The sequence below is a fragment of the Protopterus annectens genome, chromosome 2.part1 (assembly GCF_019279795.1).
Source record: "Protopterus annectens isolate FY-2018-M chromosome 2.part1, PAN1.0, whole genome shotgun sequence".
NCBI lineage: Eukaryota > Metazoa > Chordata > Ceratodontiformes > Protopteridae > Protopterus > Protopterus annectens.
The window spans coordinates 210,746,234-210,771,432 of record NC_056729.1 but is presented as its reverse complement, the minus strand read 5'-3'; the positions used below and the strand labels follow the sequence as shown (position 1 = coordinate 210,771,432).

Genomic DNA, 25,199 nt, shown 5'->3' with positions numbered 1-25,199 from the left:
TGTCCTACTGCATGTAGATACAAAGCACATTCTAATCTGTCACCCTTAAGTAATTCAATTAAGGTGCATCATGAAGTATTAAAGAAAATATTAATCGTTATCCAAGTGTATAAAATTAGTGAGAATCCTGTTCAGTCTGTTTAATTCTATGGAATTCTGTTTAGTCCATTTAATACAAGTCTGTCACTATCTAGATATGGAAACAATCCAAACAGTATAGGAAATTCATTGAAGGACAACCACCACTGACTAAACTAAAGTTCTTAGTGACCTTCTAGAAGTTCAAAAAAGGGTGTTAGCTTCTGCTTGTAGTGGTTGCCTGGGTATGGAAACATTTACAACCTTCTCCAACAAGCAGTACTAACTGCTGTACCAAGAATTTGATATTTAGATAAGGAGCACAAGATAAACCAAAAATGCAATATTTTAAAACTAATATTATTCCAGCATCTGAAATCTCAATAAATGTCTAATCCTCAGACTTATAAATGTAATCGGAAAAATATTCTGTCCACCATAGTACTAAGAATGAATATATGGCCATGGGAAGAAGTCATTAGAAGGCTGACTAATTTTGATGCACTAATTTAAAATGGATGAGTGGCTTACCTCAAGGTGAGTTTTCTTACATTGGGAAACACTGGCCATGTTTAGTTGAATTCATGTTTTCACACATAGTATAACTTGGTTTTGTTGAGGTCAGTAAACTTTTCTTGTGATGAAAGTTTTCCTCTTACTTACTCATACAGTTGCAGTCTTGGAGATAGTATATTTAGACATCTGATTCAAAAAGATCTGGATCTTTGAGGGTGTAAAAACACTTTTTGTGTGTGTTTTTTTAACATTTTCAGCTTTATATTTTAATAAGAAAAGATTCTTGAATGCTTTTCTTGTTTTTTCATTTGACAGTTTGCAAGTAGTTTATACATCAAAAGGCAGTTTATTCCATATTTAAAAGATATAAAATAAAAACAAAGAATCCCCATGAAATGTGTGTGTGTGTGTGTGTGTGTGTGTGTATATATATATATATATATATATATATATATATATATATATATATATATATTGGTTTTGAGGTTTTAGTCATTTATTGGCTTTGAATTCTAAGGTTGCATGGTAAATATTGGTAGCATTTCCCACCTAAGTGCAATATACTTCTGTATAAAAGTGAGATTTTCAATATGTTTACATGCTGTGATAAAATATGAAGTGAAAATATTTTCATTAAAATTCAGGATACAACACTTCCACTTGTTTTTCTCTTGTGTATTTTTTAACTTTGGTAACCCTGTTGCTTTAGCAAGTCTTTTGTATTAGTTTGTAACTTGTATATATTTTTATCTTGTACAGTACTTGCATAAAGGCATTTTAATAGACTTGAATTTTACTTTCTCTGAAGCCAGGAGTACATTGTAAGGATATATAACTGGGGCTACAATTTTCTGAATATTTCTTTAGAACATGCCAAACGTTTTGGAGTAGACCTTTTTAAGCAATGAACAAAACTAGTTTAAAAAGAAAATATAAAATAATAAGTAATAAAGGGGAAAATGGGGCATGTGTCCAGCTGTGAAATACTGTGCCCCAATGAAGGCACCAGTAAAAAAATGCATTTTTTGTTATCAAAGTCAGAGGATATGCATAGCCAACCCATATCCTATCAATATGCAGTCTAAGCAGCTGTGATCAGCTGCCATTAGCAACCAGCCACAGTGCTTTCTGAATCAGCAGACTCAAGTCATTTATTAATAAGACTAAAGACTAACAGCAGCTCTGCAGCCTATACACCTGTGATGGCTGCTAAGAGCAACAGATCATGGCGCTTTCCTGACAGTCTCTAAACATATAGTCATATGATTAGAGACAGACAGAAATTTTAAAACAGTAGATCATCAGGGACTGTTTTTTCTTTGCATGTTAAGTATTTTTTATACTAAACAGTGTCGTAAAGGTAGGTAAAACTACGGGTAGTGGTAAAAGTCGACACTACCCATAACATAATATGCATTTTTTATTTACTTTTGCGTTGTTTGATGGATTTTCAGTACATAACTCTCAAATTATTTTCTTAAAAGTCTTGACATAGCCAAAAATAGTGCGGGACAAGGAAAAATCAGGGATGATTTTTAAATATTACTTTAATTCACTTAAAAAGTTAATAGAGCAGCAGGTTTTGCATCAATGTTCCTTTTCTAAACAATAAGAAGTATAAAACTCTAATGTCTGGCATTATTTACTTGTCTGTAATCTTCAGTGATTTACCAGAAAATCAGAGACATTCTGCAAAATCAGTGACAAGATCAGGGGCAGTTGAGATGTTCAGTTTGAGAGGTATGGTTATCTGCCCCAATTCTCTAAACTTCTTTGTTCAAGAATTCTGGACAAAGCTAAAAATAATGTAGGTAGAATGACCCAAAATCAGGAAAAATGTTTAAATACTATTCTAATTTACTTAAAAAGTTAATAGAACAACAGATTTTAGATCAGTGTGCATTTTCTGAACGTAAGAAGAATCAAACTGTAATGTCAGGCATTATTCACTTATATGTGATTCTCAGTGATTTACCAGAAAATCAGGGAGAGGGCGACAATATAAGGAAAATCAGGGACATTCTGCAAAAGGCTACATCAATTTTTGTGCACATTCTACCACTTTTGTCAATAATAACTAACTACCTGGAGGGGTTATGTGTTTGGAAAGGAGAGAAAGCATAGATTTCAGCTCTAGCTCTTTACAGGGGACATTCCTCATTTTGAATATTTTAACATTTCATGTTCCACATTGTTCCATATTGAAGAGATCTGTCAAATGTTCATTGCTGTGATTGTTATAATAAATAGCCACAGTAAATAATATGTAATCATATTATTTACCTCATCAAAACAAGCTTTTAATAAACATGAAGAAACTGTTATTAACCTGCTGTGTACTTCCTGATTAAATTTGTTCTTAAGTATTGTTCCATATGTTGGACATTTGTCACAAGCTATGTGATAGGTAGTGTTCCATATTTTGGAGACAGAAGATTTTGAGTTATGGAGCAATTGGAGGAAGAAAGTTAATAGCAGGTTGAGGGTGATCAAATTAAAATGACCACCGTTGAGGTTGTGGGGACAGAACTTGGCGACTAAAAGCTCCAAGCTGAAATTCATTACTCTGATTTGATGTTCTTTCACTTTTTTGTGGCAGAAAACCAGCTAGGGATGTGAGCAGTGGTAACAATGCACACTGTCTACAACACAATATACTTGCAGATATTTATTTATTATTTAACATTTATGACAGTAGTTGTGGAGGCTGCAATGCCCCATAACAGTAAGTGGAAAAACATTACTGTTTGTTTTTCATTTTTTTCTCAGTGAGACATCAGGAGTATAGAGAATGTGGCAGGTATATGGAAGCAAATGGCAATTACAGGATCACTGGAGGAGGAGTATCTGTAAATGCATAACATAGTCATTATATTTATGTGATTACTTCACAGTCAAAGATAGTTTTATCATCTCAGAGTATATTGACTTGGTCACTATGTATGGCTTGCATGCAGGTATCTTATTAGAAGTCCTTGAATGTTTTTACTTTGAACTTCTGTGTGGAAACTAACATGTGACCTGTTTTATATAATGCTAGTAAAGCCAATATTTCAGAGGGCTTTTGTTGTTACAGTCCAGGAAAATGCTTGATTTCAGAGATCTGACCTTTGCACAAAAGGACAAGTAAGACTAATCACAAGAATATATTTGTAATATTTTCTCATAGTGATAACATATCATGAGTACAGTACCATTCTTTTATATAGTTAGACGTGTGCTGCACTGGAAATTATAAGGCATGTTTTTGTATTGGAACAAAACCTGTCAACTGTACTGAATTCCTCGGTATTTCCTAGTCTTTAGGGCAAAATAGTGGGGTGCCACATATTCTCGAGTGGCTGGCCCCTTCAAATCCCGATATTTTTTATTTACAATTTGTAGTTTCCACTGACATCATCATGTATTGCCAGTACATCCTGCAGTTTCATCAGTGTGCAGGGGCATGCATTATGACGTCAGTATCATGCAACAGTGCCTGATTGCCTGTCGGAGATTGGGAGTGCGCATCTGTTTCATGAGCTATTTCAGTTGCTGGCACTAGATGGTACAGTGCACCTGTGCAAACACATTTCCAGGAGAACCCAGATGTTAATGCATCTCTATAACAAGACACAACTGTTAATCTGTGACAGATATACTTAGAAACGAATGCAATACACAGCTCAATGGTTTTATTTTATTAATGTATATTAGTTAATCAGGAAGTGCAATGGATTAGCAAGGAGGACGTAAGGACAGCTAAGAAGAGGATGAAAAATGGAAAGGCTGTTGGTCCAGATGACATACTTGTGGAAGCATGGAGGTGTTTAGGAGAGATGCAGTGAAGTTTTTAATCAGATTGTTTAATGAAGTCTTAGAAAGTGACAGGATGCCTGAGGAGTGGAGAAGAAGTGTTTTGGTACCGATTTTTAAGAATAAGGGTGATGTGCAGAGCTGTAGTAACTACAGAGGGATAAAATTGATCAGTCACAACATGAAGTTATGGGAAAGAGTAGTGGAAGCTAGGTTAAGAAGGGAGGTGATGATCAGTGAACAGCAGTATGGAAAGAGCACTACAGATGCAATGTTTGCTCTGATAGTGTTGATGGAGATGTATAGAGCAGGTCAGAAAGAGTTGCATTGTGTCTTTGCTGACATAGAGAAAGAATATGACAGGGTGCCTAGAGAGGAGTTGTGGTATTGTATGAGGAAGTCGGGAGTGGCACAGAACTATGTAAGAGTGGTACAGGATATGTATGAGGGTAGTGTGACAGTGGTGAGGTCTGCGGTAGGAGTGACGGATGCATTTAAGGTGGAGGTGGGATTACATCAAGGATCAGCTCTGAGCCCTTTCTTTTTGCAATGGTGATGGACAGGTTGACAGACGAGATCAGACAGGAGTCCCCATGGAGGAGAGGAATGAAGGTCAGCAGGACTAAGACAGAATATATGTGTGTGAATGAGAGGGAGGATAGCAGAATGGTGAGGATGCAGGGTGTAGAGGTGGCAAAGGTGTATGATTTTAAATACTTGGGATCAACAGTTCAGAGTAATGGTGAATGTGGAAGAGAGGCGAAGAAGAGAGTACAGGCAGGGTGAGTGGATGGAGAAGAGTGTCAGGAGTGATTTGTGACAGACGGGTACCAGATAGAGTGAAAGGGAAGGTCTACAAGAGGGTAGTGAGACCAGCTGTGTTATATGGGTTGGAGATAGTGGCATTGACAAAAAGGCAGGAGTCAGAGCTGGAGTTGGCAGAGTTAAGATGTTAAGATTTGCACTGAGTGTGACGAGGATGGACAGGATTAGGACTCAGTATACTAGAGTGTCAGATCAGGTTGGATGGTTTGGAGACAAATCTAGAGAGGTTAGATTGTGGTGGTTTGGACATGTGCTGAGGAGGAATGCTGAGTATATTGGGTAAAGGATGCTAAGGATGCAGCTGCCAGGTAAGTGGAAAAGAGGAAGGCCTAAGATAAGGTTTATGGATGTGGTTAGAGAGGACATGCAGGTGGTTGGTGTGACAGAGCAAGATGCAGAGGACAGGAAGAAATGGAAACAGGTGATCCACTGTGGCGACCCCTAACAGGAACAGCCAGAAGAATAAAAAGAAGAAGAAGGTTAGTAAACACTAGCAATTTACTACTGATAATTTATTATGTGCCCACTTTTAGAGGTTACACTTAGAAGATTCATTGTAAACAGAGGACTGTATCACTTGGTGAAAGTAAAGGTTGGGCAGGGAACAGTATGTGTGCCTACATGCCATTGTAAAATCAGAAGAGGAAACTGCTCAAATGAATATGGTATCTCCGTTCCCCTCACTGTTTAGAAATAAAGTACTGTTGTTGTCTGTGGAGGTTGTGCAAAGGCCTGAAATGAAATGTTTCCATGTTTCACTGACTTTGCATTCTGTAGTTTCTTTGAGTGCTATTACGTGCTTGACGAAAAGGAAGAAAGAACACTACTTAGTTGCAGTTGTTAATTCACAATACTAAATAAACCCATTATTCCTGTTTACTTATTCAGGTGGGCCTGTAGTAAGTAGAGGACCTTTCAATAAGATAACATAAAATTTCAGTTGGTAGACAACAGAAGCCTAGCTTAAAATGTCTGTTTGTAGGCTGCCTCATACAGTCGGCTCTATACCATCTTGTGATTTCCCAAAAATGTTTCCTCCTTAATACATACAAAATATATGAATCATTTTCATCTTTTCCCTAAAAAGGTCATGGTCAGATGAACAATTTTTTCTGCAATTAGTACTATGTATACCCAAGTTATAGACATTAACTTTGACAGCAGAAAGCATAAGCTAGCCCCTACAAGTCACTTGTTTATTCAAGAGAATATATACTCATTTCAGTATAAGTTACATTCCTGGCAACTTTCTTGATAAACAATAATTAAATGAATTCTGAATTTCGATGTGGGCAAATATGAAAATGCAAAATGAAAATCTGTGCTTTGAAGAATAAACGCAACAGGACATATTATTCCTTATAGGCATTTAAGGGCAAACAAATGTGGTACAACTACACATTTAGTGCTTTAATCTGTTTCTAAGTTAATGACTTTAGAACCTCTGTTACAGTTAAAATACAGAGAATTACAAGTATTTTGCCTTTTTGCCAATATATTTACTAAACAAATCAACCTGTATCATTAGGCTAACAGAGCTGTACTGTTTCCATAACAAGTATTGGTAGTTGTTAAGTGACTAAGGCGCTGATTGGGGGATGATGAAAAATGTTATAAAACAGGGAGGGTGGTGGGGATGCTGTAATCGCTGGGGACCCAAGTGGTCTTGTTACAGGGATGGAAGTTAAAAAGAATGGATGTGAGCAAACAGTCCAGGAAGGGGCACTATATGATGTCAGAGGATTATGTTAAGAGGGTAGCAAAAAGGGCTGGTGATACTGCTGAATAAAGGAGTTGTGTCTAAGGAGGTGGAAGGTACTTTATGATTAAATGCAACATTAGGGATAACTGTATGGTAGTGGTCATATGGGTGGTAGCATTGCCTCAACGGTAATCAGAGTGATATCTGTGGTCTTTTAAAGTAGATAGCTAAGATGTGGACAAATGCTACCTCTGCTGCCTCTTCTCTAAAGCCTTCGACACTGTGTCTCATCCCATCCCTTTTAACAAACTCCCAGACCTAAACCTCTCTCCTTCTACTCTTGGCTGGTTCCAATCCTACCTTACTGGGAGAAAACAAGCTGTTATATGGCAGCAGGCTTTCTCACCCTTCCTTGCTGTTCAAACAGGAGTACCCCCAAAGCTCCATACTTGGACTGTTCCTTTTCATCATTTTTACCAACAAACTACATTCATCCTGCAAGTCTCTCATCTGTAATACAATACACACATGACTCTGTTCTCTTATCTATCTCCAATACTATCTCTGAACTACACACACTACTAACACATAATTCCTTTATCTCTACTGAAAAATGGCTCAGAAACAATCAACTAATCCTTAACCCTAAGAAAACTCAGCTCCTTCTCTTCCTACCTTAGACACTCTCTCACCTTAAATCCAATTGTTCTCTTTCCTCCTTAGATGGCACCACCATGCCTTACACACCAAACTCCTTGGAGTAATAATTGATGACCGACTAAAATTTGACTTGCACATTCAACAGGCCATCAAAAAAACACCAAAAACATGGACTACTTTATAGGAACAAAAAATTCCTCGCTACTGCCACTAAATGCACTCTTGCGCAGGAATTTCTCTTACCTAGCCTTTTATATGCTTCCCCCACCTTACCAATATCCAAACTAACTCATTGCAGAAACTGGAACAAACATACAACAGAATTGTCAGAATTTTCAAAACCAACCACTCTTCACATTACTGCCTCTCACTAAACAAACTTCAGTGACTGGAATTTCCACACCTCCTCCTACAATCGCAACTCCACATTATCTTTTCCATACTCAACAACTCCTCTGCCTGCCCTGTTCTCGCCTCCCATGTTACTCTGTACTCTCCCCCCCGGCCTCTCCGGAGTGTTAATCAGCATCTTCTCTCAGTTTATAAACCCAAAAGGAATATTGGCAAACTACTTTACAAACACTCTGTCTCACTAAATCGGAACAAACTCCTCTCCATATTAGATCCAGCCTTTCCTTTTCCTTTTTTAAAAAGGAGATCAAATCCCACCTACTAAACTTGAAATTATGCCATTGCCTTGACCGCACATAGTCTTAGTCTACTGTATAACCTGTTGCATCTCCTTTCTTTCTCTGTTAGTAACTTCTGCTTAAACTAACCTCCTAAACCCTCAGCTCTACTACTATAGCCCCCTCCTTTCTCTCCCCCTCCCATTCTCCACACAATTTATCTTCTCCCCCTCACTTCCTATCAATGCCTATACATTGTCCTTCTTTTGAACAATGACTGTCTTTTTGTTTTTACTCTCATATGTAGTACATTTTGACTACTGCTGTCAGTGCAACCCTTAATGTTCATAATTTTTTTCTCTTGTTTTTCTCTTTAGAATTAATTCCGTATTTGCATTGTTATTTTTAATAGTTTTTGTCCTGTATGTTTACCTTTGCTTATGTTTGCTGGAGTTGTTTCCCCTTGGGTCTCCATTGAAAATTGGGTTGCTTACTATCAATGCAATGCAAATGGCTAATAACCTTTTCTTTTTACAATTATTTTGTATTGTGATTATTTAATATTTATATATTGTTACTTTATCTTTACTTATGTTTGCTGGGGCTTTTCCCCTCGGGTCTCCACTGAAAATGGGTTTGTTTTCAAACTCAGTTGGACTAACCCAGTTAACAAATGTGAAATAAATAAATAAAAATAAATAAATAAATGGGCCATGGTGATGACAACATCAGATTAATGTACTAGATAAGAACATTAATAGGCTATTCAGTGCGTAGGACCTGCATAGAGATGGAAAAAACAGTTGAGTGAGGTGGAGGAGTTGTAATTAGGGGGTGTTTGAGGATGTTGAAAGAGGATGCCAAGGGTACACATTTCCGAGAGGGAGAGTCAACATGCCAGTAGACTAAGCTACTTCTTTGGTAGACAAACGGAGGAAAAAATGTGGTGGCAGTGGTACAACTAAAAGAAAAAGTATCTCAGATTATGCAAATCTTGTAATTTGATGGACAGGGGAGGGGAAGACTTAAGCAGAAGAAATGGAAGCCATTGAAGTGGGCAATGAAAATTAAGAGGAGATGGATGAAGGATATGTTAAAGGAGGTTATCTGGCATAAAAGGTATGGTGGCCAGGGGTGAAGGTTGTTTGCTGAGGGTAGATTATGGATATAATGAACACTTCAAAGAAAAGTAGCAATGAGATGAAACAGAGAACTGTCCAGAGAGAAGTGTTTGGCAGGCAGAGTGTGGAAGGATCAAAGGAGGAGAAAATGACACATGATCTGGTTACAGATGTGAGTTAAAGAATAAAATATTAACAAGAGCGAGAAACAGCAAGGGAGAGGACACAGACTGTCTGCGAAGGGGAAGCATGGAAGTTAAAAGAGCAGGAGGAACAGTAAAGTGATGATTGAGAAGTGGAGTGGTGAGAAGGTGCACATGGCAGCCAAAGTGTTGAAGGTTTTGTGATATCTCTCAAGAACCATAAAAAACAGGAGGAACAAAGAGTGTGGAGTTTAGAGAGGCAGGGCTAAGAGAACACAGGGCAGCCTGTACATGGCCTTGGAGACAAAGGGTCTGTTAAACAGGGGTGTCATTTGGTTTTGTAAAGGAGGAGAAAAAGGAAAACATAATTGACCTGTTAAATACAAGAAAAAAGCTTAAGTGAGCATATTCAGAGTTTGCTTTATCTGTTACAAATTATTGTGCATGTCAAAGGTTGGTATCCCACAGTTCCACTGGAGTGGGCAAGGTTACATAATTATGCATTTAAAGTGTATGTTAATCAGCATCCAGATTTTTGGCCAGTTGCACCTACTATTCATGGGTCTTTGTCCATATTTTTGATGAGTCCAGGTTGAGAGGTATGTAGCTAAATAGTCTATTGTTATTAACCAAAAGATCTGCTAACAATGTCTCAAAGTCTGTCAAAGACGTAGCATTTCAAAGACAGGATCTTGTGGCCAGAAGCATAGCTAGATTGGGGTGAAGGGGCAGCTGTCCCTGGTAAGATATGAAGGACCTGTGATCGGCAGATGCCAGTCAGTCAGTAGTGCAGTTTTTCTGAATGTAGGTATGGAAATGTATTCCAATACTGCTTTTGTGGTCAACATCGAAGACTTTTTTGATCTTCAACTTAAAGTTGATGGTCAGTCATTCAGGAAGCAGCACTGGGCAACAAATAAGCTGGTTAGGACCCTGCCTGCAGCTTTAGTTCATGTGCTTTTACTGCCAATCTGACATTTTGCATTATGTGGATTCTGAGGTGAACTTTTGCTCAGTATGCTGACTACAGTAATGCCTATAGTACTTCTGTACTGAGTTGACATAGCATCACAAGTAAAATCGTATTTATTTTTCCTGATTGCAGAAGTTTTTTTGTCACTGCACTTATGACCCTGCTCTCTCACATTTAGATTTCCATGGAAAAGACAGTGTTACAAGCAGGTAAACCTGTGTATGTGTCTCTACAGCTGAAATAGCCAGCCAAATGCATCTTATATCTGAGGGTTATGATGTATTGAGAAAATTGCTATAATACTTAGGGGCAGATTCCAAAAGAGTTGCTTCTCGATACAAGTCTGCCCTGAGTCCGAAAAACTTGTTCTCAGTGTAAATATCTTATTTCAGTTTAAGACCTATAAAGATCTATAAACAGGCTTGCACAGGGATCATATTCCAAAAGACCTACTATCTCTTAGAGCAAGTGTTTTGGAATAGGGTCCTTTGTGTTGTTACAATGAAATGGTCCTTTATTGCTAGGTATCCATTCGTTTCATAGGATCATAGGAAGTTGCTAAACTAATGGCCCAGGGGCCCTTACAAGCCTAGCCAAATGTTACCCTTGTTTCCATAATTAGCACCTATTTCCCCTGTTCAAGAGGGACACAGGTGGAACTCCTGGGCTGAATTTATGGTTGCCCATCCAGTCGTCCAGACTGTGTTTGAAGACGGTCAATGAGGTGCTCTGTTTAATGTGAAGTGGGAGTCTATTCCAAAGGTGTGGTAACCTCTGGGAGACAAATCTGTACCTCCAGCAGGTTCTATTGATATCACATACCAGGCTTAGGTCTTTGAATAACCCGTATGCCATTTGACTTGCAGATGTGCAGCATTTCCAATAAAGCGGGGTCAGAGATCACCTTATATGCAAGGCAGAGATCGCCTCTGAGTAGTCTGTATAAAACAGAATAAAGTGACAGTGATTTAAGCTGATCCAAATAGAATATCTGCTGAAGACCTTGAATTTTCTTTATAAGGAAACTTTGTGGAATCTCCAATTGCTGAAGGTGCTTTGAAAGGTGCATGCCAAAAGGGGCATTGTACTCAGTTATTGACCTAATGACTGAAGAGTACAAAGAGGTGATAACTTCACTTTTTCTTGAGACAATGCCCTTACTTATGAGGTGAGCTATATAGAATGCCCTTCTTACCATTCTGGAGACATGGTGATCAAAGACAAGGTTGCTGTCAACCTTAGTGCCCAGATTTCTCACCACTGAGTGCATAATAAGGGTATTACCATTGATGTGGTAATTTGCAGGAACATCGCTCTTGCCAAAAGGGATGATAATACATTTTTTGCATTGAGTTTGAGGCCATGACTTTCACACCAATCATTTGTTTGCGTAAGACCTTGAAGAATGTTGACATCATTTGGAGATTCTATGACCGCACCCAGTTTGCAGTCATCAGCAAACTTTGTCAGCCACAGTCCCTTGGTTTTAGCTTGTTCATAGGTGTTTACTAGGCTAACAACTACAAGGGCCTTTTTAAACCTAGCCATGCATCCCAATTCTCTGACAAGTTCTGATACCCTTCATAACTGTAAGCATGGGCCTGGGAGATAAACTATTTACAGGCTATCTGTGTCCATTAGAGACATAGATGCCAAACCAGGGATGAATTTCCAGTTTTGTACTTCGGAGAAATAGATTCCAGACAGTAGAGGTCCCAGGACCAATCCCTGTGGAACACCACTGCTGTTGGAGGTGGATTCCCCTATTTTTGACTGTATGGGTTCTATCAGAGAGCCGGTTCACAACCCACCTTACTATATAAGGGTTGATATCTAGCTGGGAGAGTTTGTCAATGATGCCTGAGTGAAGGATAGTGTCAAATGCCTTGGCCAGGTCTAAGTATGCTGTATGCACAGATTTCCCCTCATCCAGTGCCCTTATGACTGTCTCGAAGAAGTCCACCAGGTTTGACTAGCATGATCTCCCCTTGACAAATCCAAACTGGGTAAGATCTAGTGTTTGGAGATTACCTATATCTTTGTTGATAAGGTCCATGATGATTCTGTCCATGGTCTTGCAGATAAGGCTAGTCAGGCTAATAGGTCTTTAGTTCCCAGAGTCAGTAGAAGCACCACCTATGTGCAGGGGGATAACAGTGGCTGTTTTCCATTCAGCTGGGATGAAGCTGGTGCTTAGACTGTGACTGAAAAGAGTAGCCAATGGTGATGCTAATTCTTGTTTGAGCCCATGTAGGACACATCCTGGGATTTTATCAGGTCCTATTGATGCTGTGTTTTTGGCCTTAGACCTGCTCTTTAGAGATACAAGGTAGGGGACAGGTGGTAGAGATTTTATGATGTACGTGTGGCGGGGATGGGGAAGTGAAGTTTTCACCGAACCTGTTGGCTAGCAGGTTAGCAATGTCCACCAGTTTAGTGTATGTATTAGTATTAACTACCAGTTTGGCACAAATCTGAGCCTTACCTTTTAGGTTACAGATGTAACTAAAGAATGCCTTATGGTTGTCCTTGGTTGAGGAAGCTAACTTGGTTTTGTAGTTTGCCTTGGAGGACTTCACAAGAAGTCTTATTTGCTTATTTAAGTGGAGGAGGAAGTGTCTCCATTTTAGACCCTGCTCCTTCTTATTCTTGGACAGCAGTTTCTTCCTTTTATTGTAAAGCTTGTTAAAGGTGGTTGCCCATAAGGCAGGTTTGCTTTTCCTTGAAGAGATTGTTTTGGTCTTAACAGGTCACCCAAAACTATGGTGTTAGGATGGGTCTATGTTAAATAAACAAATGCTCTAAATGTCGAGTACAACATACTCAAACACTTTTAAGCGAATGTTTATTTAACCGACCGCTCCAAATGTTGAAAAACACAGTCTGGAAATGTTTTGTTTGGCCACCTACCCCTCCCAAGTGCTACAGGACACAAATCCAACTAACAGAAGGTACATACACATAATAGCAAAAAAAAAAAAAAAAAAAAAAGGAAAAAATACTGTAACATGGCCAGCAAGGGGGCACACCCCCCCCCTTACTTAAATATTCCAAATCCGAGACTGCACTTCAGTGTAGATAAGGGAAATTCTCCCATTCTGCACCGTACGGCACTGTTAGCATTAGCTTACATGACGTATTACGTCACATACATCAGTGCTGGCCAAACAAAATATTTCAGAACTCCATTTTCCGATGTTCTGAGTGGTCGAGTAAATAAATGTTTGTTTAAAAGTGTTTGAGTATGTTGTACTCGACATTTTAAGCGCTCCTTTATTTAACATACACCTGTTAGGATGTATCTTGATAGACTTAAGTTGATCCAAATAGGCAGAGTGGGTGTTCTGATTCATGGAGGGGGTTCTGTAACTGGCAATGACTTGAACAGGTGTCCTCCCAACCTTTAATTGCACCTGAAGTATTTCTAGGACGTTCTACTGTTTAACCAATCTGGAGGTGCATTTATCCTTGATGAATTTTAATACATCTCCTATTTTAGTTTTCTTGCCTTCAGTTTGTGGTCTCAGCGTGTGGAAGGATGTGTAACCCGGTATGGCTAGGATGCTCTCAACAGCCTTGAACCAGATCTCTGTGACTGCACAAATGTCTGCGCCATCCAGGATGAGGACTGCTTCCAGTGAGTGCAGTTTCATCTTAAGACTCCTAGCATTTAGCATCATGACCTTGAGGTTATTTTTGGTTGGTATTTTTAAGTTGGTAGTTTTGTCATTGTGACAGTGCCTAAAAAAGGCACTATGGAGGTGGCAAAAGCCTTAGCCAGTAGCCACAATCCCAGGGGTGACAGATGAAGACCATCTCTGGCAAAGCATCGAGGTCTGTTGATCAAGTCATCCCAGATTGACAGATATGGGATCCCCTTATAATGACACCAAAAACTAAGCCAATTAAAGTCAATCATTTGCTGTTTGTATTGAGGAATAATTCTAAGTGAAGGTAAAATGGTGCATTAAGGCTAAGGACATACCTGCCTGTGACACATAGTCTGAGAGATCAGTCATGTCTCTATTCATATAGTCCAGAGATGTACATCTCAGGTCATTCACATCAACATGGGCTATGACAGAGTCATAATGGTACCTGTTGTTGAGAGACTTGAGTGCATGTGTGATATGGCGGATCCTGGCACCTGACAGACAGCTGACTGTGACCTTCTCCTTATCAATCATGGTGAGAGGGACATCTGTGTGTCTCACGATGGATTCTCTTATAACTAATATGTTAGGTTTAGTGTTTAGCCTTATGAGTTTGACAGGTGAGCATGAGCTATTGTGTATATTGTGTTCTGCAGAGTAAGTATGTGTAGCCTGCTTGTGTTTGTGTTTGGGAGGTCTCTTGTCTTTAGGCAAGTTTGTGGCAAGGACCTCTACGTATGTAGGTATGTGTGATGTGGGTTTGGGTGGAGTAGATGGTGTGGTATTCATGCTGACAACCTGTTCAGTGTCAGATGTATTGACTGGTGTATGAGAGAGCATTGATTCATGGTTTTTAAAATAGTTGCATCTCTCACATGTTGAGTTTGTGTGGACTAGATAAAAATGTATATGACGGATGTTTTCAAGCTGATCAACTTAGTATGTATTAGAATCATATTACTGGTGTGTTCATATGGAATAATAACCAAAAATAATTCAATTTGGAAAGTAATCTTTTCTGTCATTTTTTATATGTTTACAAAAATATGTATATTTTACATTCTCTGAGATGCATACCCAAAGTTGAGATTCAGTCACCTGTTTTTTTGTAAAGATGTTCAGCTGTGCAAAACTAAATGAAAGTGGGATTATCATGGAAGTAGAAAGACATACCCATCTGAAGTCAGGGTAGAATTTGGGTAATAACTGCCTTTATAAATTTAAAGAGTGACACTTTTACAAAATATTCAGCTTTCATGTGTAGCTTTCATTAAAAAGCTACCAAAGCAATGTTGGTGAGATCATACCTAAAATGAATGTTTTTTTCTACTTGTGTACATTGAGGCATAGAAATTACAATAAGCTGTTGATTTTTTTCAGTAAAATTCAAGAAGCCTTGTCCTTTGTGTTCTTTGAGAGAAGGAGCCCAAGTCCAAGTGTGTTTTATAGATACCTGTGCCAGTAACATTCCCTGAAAGTTTCTTGAGTAAATGTTGAATCCTTTTAGATATTATAGGCTTTTGATTCAAAGAACTAAAATATCTCAAAATGGACAATATTCTGGGGGCATAGGAAATGCTCAGCGTTTAAGGGTTTTTTTATGCCATCAGTAGTAGTTCTTGCATTTGCCACCATGTTCGCATGTTATTGTACATTTTTAGTGTAAAGATTCAAGTGGAGTTGTTCAGACATCAAGGAGTAGTCTTCAGTTTTTGTAAAGTAAGATATTTTTGAAGGTTTTCTTCTTTCTGTAGCCAGAGTTTCAAAGTTTATTTGGCAGGGCTTGGGCAGCATTTACATTCAGTACATTTTCTGTGATAATTTCCAGGTACTGTCATATTCTTGCTGTCACTGTCATGTAATCTAAAATACAATATTTGTCTGCTTTTTCTTACCTCTTTCTGTACCATCATATAGTTCTGTTCATCAGAACACTTTCTTCTGGCTTCATGGTGACTGTATTTTCCTTGTAACATTTTATTTTGTCCCTTACACCCCCCAAAGTGCTTTACATTTCAGATATTTTCTGAATTATGCACATAGTCTACGTTAACTTTTTAGCAGTATTTTGGACAATTTTTCAACTTTCTGGGTGCTTAGATCACTGTTGTATTCATCTTTGGTTTTGACATCTTTCCAGTCCTCTGTATTGGCAGAGATGGTTTCTCTCCATCAGGATGAGTCTACACTGGTTGAAGCTTCAGCCTGACTGATACTGTACCTTATTCTTGACTTTTACCTTGCCTTTACTGTCGTTTTGGACTGAGCCAAGGTAGACAGCATAGGTCACCATATCACCAGGAGCTTGCCAGTGGAAACACCCTCAGGACTGGTTCTGCTGCCAGAGCACAATAATCTTTGCCATGGCAGGATCTGCTTATATCAATATTTTGTACAGACATGTTTCCTTTTTTGTAATCACAAAGTCACTGCCTGGCCACTCATTCTGCAGATGACATCTGTTTGCTGCAACCATGAAACCGTACATATTCATTTCCATTTTTAACAAGATTTTAACATACTTGGTTTGTGTGGACATTTTTTTTTATTTTCTGTCACACAAGCATCTTCATTCATTAGGACATTTGTTAACTCCTTTCCTGCTTCATAAGCTAGTTGTGTATCTTCGCAGTTGTGCTTTTCTCAAGCTGGCCTTCTCAAGAATATCCATTTCAGCACTTAACATTATCTTTTCCAATGACTACCTGATTATTTATAGTGAATATGAAGTCAAGAAAGCAAACAGAACTGAAAAGGAGACAGTACAATTAAATACTGATGGGAAGTAGGTATACAAAGAATGTTTTAATAGCAGGGATGCTAAAACAAAGCACATATGCTAAGGCAATATTTCTGCTGCATAGTAATGAGGAATAGAAAGGGACTCACCAAATCTGGATGGTAGAAAAGCAAAAGATAAGGATGCCCACTGCCATCCTAAAAGAACTGGGCAAAAAAGGAAAATGGACCAGACAGGATTCACCTAAGAATTCTCAGAGAACTGGTGGGAGAATTGATAATAGCATGAACTAACCCCTTTTTAACAAATCATGGGGGAAGAATATGGTTCCTGAAAGTTGGAGTACTCCACATGCATTGTCACCTTCTGAGCAAATCCTGTAGTTGTTACTGCACCAAAAAACTCCTATCAGATTTGTCTGGCATTGTCAGCCTGTAATGAATGAAACTGCCTTCGTTCTTGTACTACAGTGCCTTCCAGATATTTGGAAATGTATTATTTTAGAAACAGTGCCACGAAGAGGGGTCAGGCTTACACATTTATAATTTTCAGCCTCCTTCTACATCTGGATTTTACAAATTGGCATCATATTGGCACTGTTCCTGAATTAAGACTCGTTACTCTTCTTCCTTAGCAATCTACAGGAAAACGGTTTTACCTTCCATGTTGATTCCACTGGCTGTTTCTTCTCAGTTTGGATTTTTGCTCTTTTGACTACATTTTCCTGCTTTATGTCACTTACTTTATTTTATTTTATTTCCATGATTACATGACTGTCTTCTTTTTACTTTAATGTGTACTGTTCTCCTTTTTGAACTTAAAAAGTAGCTGTAGTGACATTAAGTTACCATGATTTCTACATACTGGTATATGCAAAAACACAAAAACAAAAAAGGTTATGTTTATGAAATAGTATTTAATCACCAGTTCATGTTTTCTCCAAATGTATATAAATCACTCATTTTAGTTCTGTTTGTAGTATGTGTATTAATGCATTAAAGCCCATCTAAAACAAATGAAATGATAAGGCTGGAGAAAATGCTGTTTTGTCATTTGGTCTGTCAAATGTCATAAAAAATCTTAATTATATACTGTTCTTTTATTTTCTTTTAGGGCACTGTGGCTTATGTTCCCCAACAAGCCTGGATCCAGAATGCCACTTTGAAGGATAATATTTTATTTGGCCAGCCTTTCACTGAACACAAGTATCAGAATGTTCTGGAAGCATGTGCTCTAATTACAGACCTTGAGGTGCTGCCTGGAGGAGACTACACAGAAATTGGTGAAAAGGTGATAATATAAAAAAGGAGTTTAAGCTGTATGTCTATGCAAAGCAGTTTGAGTGATTTTATTATAAGGAGTAAGTACATTTGTCTTTCACTGCAGCATCACTGCATTTCTCTTTCCAAAGCACAGTGCCTTACTTTTACTAACAGAAACACACACCTTGACACCTTTGTAAATAAGCGTCTCTGTAACAGCTGCTGTTGTCTACACACCCAGTGTCTGTCCTCCACTATCTCATATAGTGTTAGAAGCAAGAACAGAGAAACATGTCTTTCATATTGCCACCCACTACATTAGTTTCCACAGACACAGTTTTCACGTACATGGACCCCAAAGTCTGAAACTCCTTTTCTCTTTCCATTAGGTAACTGTCCTGATGGCATTTAGGACATAGTTGCTTGCTTTCAAAATGATGAAAAATATGCCTGCTTTTCCACATTGTTTAACTTTACTTTACTTGCTTTCTGCCTTTTTTTTTTATCCTAACTCAGTCTACTTGTTAGCCTGGTTAGGATCACAGGCTTCCCGTCATGGTTCTATTTATTTGCTATAATACTTAGGGGCAGTTTTATTTTTTTTTACTTTCTTCCAACTTTACTTCCTTTATACCACTTCTGCTTCCTCAGTAATAGGTGACTACTATCTTCCTAGCACTAAATTTTCTCAAACTTGGCTTACCAGTTAACCTTTAGATTTTCAACTGTACTAACTTGTAAGCAGCATTCATTATTGCTTCTAAAACATGCTTTCATTCTTATAAATACTTTCTTACTGCCACACTGGAAAATCTTTTTTTTTTTGAATATTTATCTTTATTTTCTTCTTACATCTTGATATTCATATTCATACATCACAATCAAAACATTTTAATAACAATGTAGTTACCATTCAAGCATTCTTTAAGCATATTTGTTATATAACATGCCAAGAGAGTTTGACTTTACAAAATTTTAGAGAATATGTAAGCAACTAGAGACAAACAGATAACATATGTACACTATATGCAAAAAGTGCTGATTGTACTACTTACTGTTCAGTATATTAAATTAGCCATACTTTCTTTACATCTTTATCATCAGTAGACCTATATTTGTCTAACACAAACAAAATAAAATATCTCTTGTGTGGTTTTATTCACATTGCAAGTTCTCTGTCCCACCTATCTTATTTTAGGATGTGGTCAAGGAGAGCATTCCAATACTGTAGAAAGTATAAATGCCTGTTTGAGTTATTTGTGGTAAGTTTATGTGCTAAAACATATTTGAATGCCGTTTGTCTGAAGCCTTCCCATGTCAACTGTGACCTATCTATCCAGTTTTGAGCAATATATAGTTTTAGTAGAGAGAAGATGGTAATCAATATGTGTAGTTTTAGCTTTGGTAGATTTTGAAACATAATATGTAGGATTGCAAACTCCCATGATAATGCAGACTTCTCGTAAACCATCTTCTCTAATCTGACTTTTAATGAACACTATAACCTATAGGTACATTTGCAGTTCCAGAATATGTGGATTAGGTTTGCTTCTTAAAAGTGGCAGTATGGACAGTCAGGGGAGATTTTTGCATTCAAATTATTTATTATTACTGGGGTTAAATATGCTTTGTTTGTAATCATTAATTGAGTGTAGATACGTTTTTTAAAGTGTGTCAGTTTCATTGTTATTTTAATCAATTTAATTTTTGCTCATCAGTAAGCAAAGTATTTTGTTTCATCCAGTAATTTGAAAAAATAGTAGATGACTGGTATTTGAGGGATTCAGTCAATTTATATGAGTTAGATATCATTTTCTCCTTTGTTTTAAATAGATTCCATAAAGATCTACATGTATTAACATAATTTTTGTTTATTTCAGAGTTACCAATAAAGGAAGCAATTAGCTCTCTAACTTGTCTTAAGATTATAGTATATCCTGTAGGGAGACTTAGGGCTTTCCTTGTGTCCTCTAAAGAATTGTTTTTATATTCATATAGGTCTCATACTTTTTTTTTTCTTTAATAAGACGGTAACTATTTAAGTTTATCATATCCCTATTTAATCTAAAATTTGGATTCAAGTGCATTGGTTTCAACATATTAAATGAATTTATTAGGTTTAGTGATTCAAAAACTTTTGTAGTTTTATTGTTTTATATTTTAATGAAATATATAATTTGAGTTTTTTAACACTTCCTCTAGTAAGGAATGGCAGGACTTTAGGGTTAATTTTACAATTTGAAATATATTTGTGCCATAATTTGATCCATGTTAGAGTCCACTCTTTCCTCTTAGAATCATAGTCCGAAATTACAATAGTTTTTGATTACTAATTCTCACTGACTTGGGGTGCTAAACAAACTTAGCCAGAAATGCACTTAGTTTCCTAAAAACATTGTTTTGTACTGAAATATTTGATGCATTGAATTAAAGTAATAATCTTCATTTTAATGATTCCTACTTTTGATAGGAAGGGTAGTTTGATTTTCTTCCATCTCTGAATATTCTGTTCAATATCTGACCATAGCTTTAAAAAGTTAGTCTGGAGAAGAAATCTCTGGTCATGATGGAACAATATCAACAGATACTTCAGAGAATAATTTAGTTTTATTTCTGACTCTGGAAAATATGAACTTATGTGATGTGCTGGATTTAAAGAGAATATAGAAGATTTTGTAGAGTTAATTTTATAATTGGAGAAATTTAAGAATTTATTCATTGTTTCTAATATTTTATTCAAATCCATATTTAGGAGTGTAAAATATAGATTTGAGTCATCAGCAAAAGCTGATAATGCTATTTTGGTATTAAAAAGCTCTGGGATATGATGGTAAGTCTTTTGTTTTATCAGTAGAAAGAGAGGTTCTATGTACAAATAAAAATATATGGGGATATCAGGCAACCTTGTCTGGTCCCATTTAAGATAGTTATTGGATCTGAGTTATTTTTATTTGTGTATAATGTTTTATGAGTGTTCTCATAAAGGATCTTAATTATATTTATGAAGTTTTGTGGTATATCAAAATAAGGCAATATTGAGAATAAAGTTGTGGTTTAGTCTGTCGAATGCTTTACATCTGCCTATTGCAAGTGTATACATTAGGTTCTTGTGTTGTTTGGATAGTAGTACCATTGTGTCTAATTTTAATGTATTATCCCACATTTGCCTATTTTGTATAAACCCTGATTGCTCGGGAGATGCAATACTTTGCATTATATTTTGTAATCTATTGGCCAAGACTGCTGATAGAATTTTAATATCCAGGTTAATCAGAGAAATTGGCCTATAATTCAATGGGTTTTGTTTTCATTGTTGTTTTTTTTCTGTAGGTATAAAAATTGTCCTGGAATCATTTAAGTAAAGATCTGTACTCCCATGTTCCTTTATGTAATTATATATTAATAACAAGAGCTTTGACATTTTATGTCCAAAAATTTTGTAGAATTCAGCCATGTATCCGTCTTGGCCGGAGATCTACTTGCTTTAAGATTGTTTATTATTGACAATATTTCTTGACGTGTGAAAGGTGCCAGTAGAAGCTCTTTTTGAGCTTGACTGATTTTTGCAAATTCTAAATTTTTAAGAAAAGCTCTCTCTCAATCTGTATTAATTTGTTTTTGCTGTCCATATTGTTGGGTATATGTCTCTTCAAAAATTTTAAGAATGTCTGTGCTCGTATTGTAGGAGTTTCCCTGGTGTATTATTTATGTTGTAAGAGGGATACCTTTATTCCCATTTATTAGTCTTTCCAGTATTTTTGAGGCAGTTAAAGTCCATTCCACGTATCTTACTGATGTTTTAATTGCTTTAAATTAATATTATTCTGCATGTAGACTGTATAACTCTTTTTGAAATCTGTTCATTTGCTCTTCTATGGTTTGGTTAAACATTTTATGTAGTTCTGCTTCTATTTAATTTATTCTCTTTTTGAAAAACATTTCTCTGCTATTATATTTTTTATAATATGATGCATTCTTAATCAAAATTCCCCTAATCTGTGTCTTAGTTGCTGCCATTGGATGTTGTATGAGATTTACAGTGAGGCTATATTGGTTACTAGTCCATCTAATATGTAATTTATATCGTGGATCATATTCTATTTTTTGAGTAACTTTGGATTCAGGTACCAATTATGTACCTTTACTTTCATGTTAGCATCATTTGGCCAACTTAGGGCTACTGTGATTATAGAATGATCTGAAAAAAAATTTTGGTTCTGTATTATATTTAATCTTTGCCCTTAATATTCGAGAGATTAAAAAGAAGTCAAGTCTAGACCATGGCTTATGGCAATGGGAATAATTTATAAATTTTCTCATCTGTGAGTTATTATTTTGAAAACAGTATAGGTCAAAAAGATCAAAATTTGATTTTAGATCTGAAATCGCTATAGAAGCCTGTGTATTGGATGTTTTACTCTTACCTTTTCTGTCTGCCATGGGATCAGCTATTGAGTTCCAATCATCCCCTAAAATATAGTAGTAATTTGGAAAGAGAGTTAATATATTATAAACTGACATGATAAAATATTGCTGTTTCTCACAAGTGGCATATATATTCAGGAATAATATTTGGTTTATCTAAAAGAATATTTTTTATAGTAGAAAGACACAATCTCCCATTTGTATCACAGTCATACTGTAGAATTTGCTCTTTAAATGAATCTTTTATTATAATTGCCACCCCCTTACTGTTGGTGTTATTACCCGAAACAATGCTTGTTCTTATCCATTTTTTCTCCATGTCTTCCACCCAATCACCTAATATCATATGTGTTTCCTGAATAAATATTATTTCTGCTTTTGATTTATAAGCTAGGTGCAGTAATGATTTCCTTTTCTTTTTGTTTTGAATCCCTTTAACATTCCATGAATCAATTATCCACATTGTGTTTTCATTTTCCCCCTTATTATTTATCTTCTGTGAAAATGTCTCCTTGTAGCGATATAAACAGTCTTTTAGGCATGTTGACAGGCATGTACACTTCACTTGACTCTTATGGCCCTAGCCCTGTGCCTAACCACAAATCTACCTTGCCAAGAAGAGAATAAAAGATTGTAAGTATTCATAACAGTAACTTTGAAATCTTTTAATACCTCTGAACAATAATTTCTTATTAAACCTTTTTAAAACAAAAAAAAAAAAAATAGGTAAATTAAGACTAGCATATCCTTTCCTACTCACCAACCCTTACTCCACGGCTCCCTACTTGAAATGTCGAGCCTGTGTTATGTTATCCGCTTTAAGTTAAGATTTATCAAGTTAGACCTTCTTAACAGTCTGCAACATAGAAGGAAAAAACAGTCTCGTCTAGGCGTTTCACTGTTTTCCACCAGATTTTGCAAAACTACGCTCTACATTAGTTTCCTTTTAATTATATTGTATGTACATGGTAAAATTGTTATCACCATTTAAAATCTAGCAGCACTACTTTTTACTCTACAGCTATCAAATTACAATATTCTTTACCAAATGCTTCTCACAATTCTCATGACAAAAATGTATAAATTTCCATGACCCCCCCCAAAAAAAAAATTTGATATATCAGTTGGTATTTCATTACCATAAGCATTGTGGTTCATTACACTCATTCACTTTAACCAACTGACATTAATAAACCAGTATTAACTTAATATTTATGGCATGATCATGCCCAATCATGGAGTCAAATTGTTTCAATAGTAATTTTCCACCAAATGAAACATTTTGTATAATATTAAAAAAATGATAGCTCCCCTCATAAAATGAAGGAGTTAAGAATGACAACAGAGACTGCAATTATGAGGGCACAAAGATCTGTCCTTTCTTAATCTTATTTACATCTCTCCAACATACAGGCTTGCCACTGGGGGAAAAATAACAGCTCTGGGTACTACTTCAAAATATAAGGGACATATGTCATGCATCACTGGTTTTACAACCAAACGACACCATCACATTAACCTTAGCAATGAACGAATGATGTGTTGTAACCTTTTCCATATCTTGTAACACTGCCATTTGTGGTCAGTCAGTACCAAACTAAATTTCAACACCTACCTAATATATTTTGGTTAATAAAGAACTATAAATCAAGGCTTTTCTGATCCAAATACTCATAGATGATATTAAATATATTATATATATAATATTAATTCTTTGAGCCAGCGCTTGATGGGCTGATGCGCTTTGTCTTTTAACATCTATCTGTTCAACTGGTTTACATAGCTATGAGAATATATCAAATATTTATTTCTTGTCATATGTGTACTGAAGCCCCATCAAGACCGAAAACAAACCATGGAACAACTTCCTTAGAAATTGTTCATATAAATAAGAAACTCTTGTTGCAGCCTCTTACCTAACAGAAGCCACAAATTAAGCTAAACATGCTAACATTGCAATATTAAAATTGCCATGTCTATTAATTAATACAGGCATTGCTCATTTAGTGTCATCATTTTTATACAAAATTGAGTTAAATGTCTTAAATTTTGTAGCAAACCTAGAGCTGGAGTCCAAACCTTTACATTAATTTCCTGCCTGGTTTTCTTGGATGCTCAAGCAACTCCAAACCCACTCATCTCTCGTCGCTCTTCGTTTTAGATATGTAGCTTTTCTTTTCAAATATATTGATTTGCATCTGTTTCTAGGCTTTAAATTTCTTTTCTGTCAGTTTTTTCTACTTTTTTGCTTCTTTTAATCGGAAATTCTCTAAGTAGCCCACTTTTGTGGTTCATAATTACATCCATCGTTTTACAGGAGGAAGGGGAACAGGAAGTACTGAAGCCAATAGTGTTCGTGCAGAGGGCATGCTTACCCAAACGTTTACCACAGGCCAACTCACATAGCATCTCCATGTTCTGGCTCCATTCAAAAAACAACACTGTTTGGTTCATATAATCTCTTTTTTGTTTTATTTATTTATTTATTCTCTTTTCCTCTTCCATAGTTATGAAGTGGATTTTTTGTTTTGGTTTATATAGGGTGTATTTAGGACTGATTATCTGGCAGTTCATTAAAAGCTTGCATAAATGTGAGTCTTGCATCTTTAATGGATTCAGAAGCATATTTACTGTCCTTGTATTGAAAAATTAGCTTGCTGGGGTAATGCATCTGAAA

The 25,199-nt window shown here is 36.5% G+C and overlaps 1 protein-coding gene across 1 annotated transcript in view; it reads left to right on the top strand.

The window, feature by feature from the left end:
* Positions 1–25,199, top strand: part of ABCC3 (ATP binding cassette subfamily C member 3) — a 1,985,081-nt gene that overhangs the window by 1,478,154 nt on the left and 481,728 nt on the right. The window contains exon 17 of the mRNA XM_044062096.1: positions 17,949–18,125. Coding sequence (XP_043918031.1) covers positions 17,949–18,125 — 177 coding nt within the window. The remainder of the gene's footprint in view (positions 1–17,948; positions 18,126–25,199) is intronic.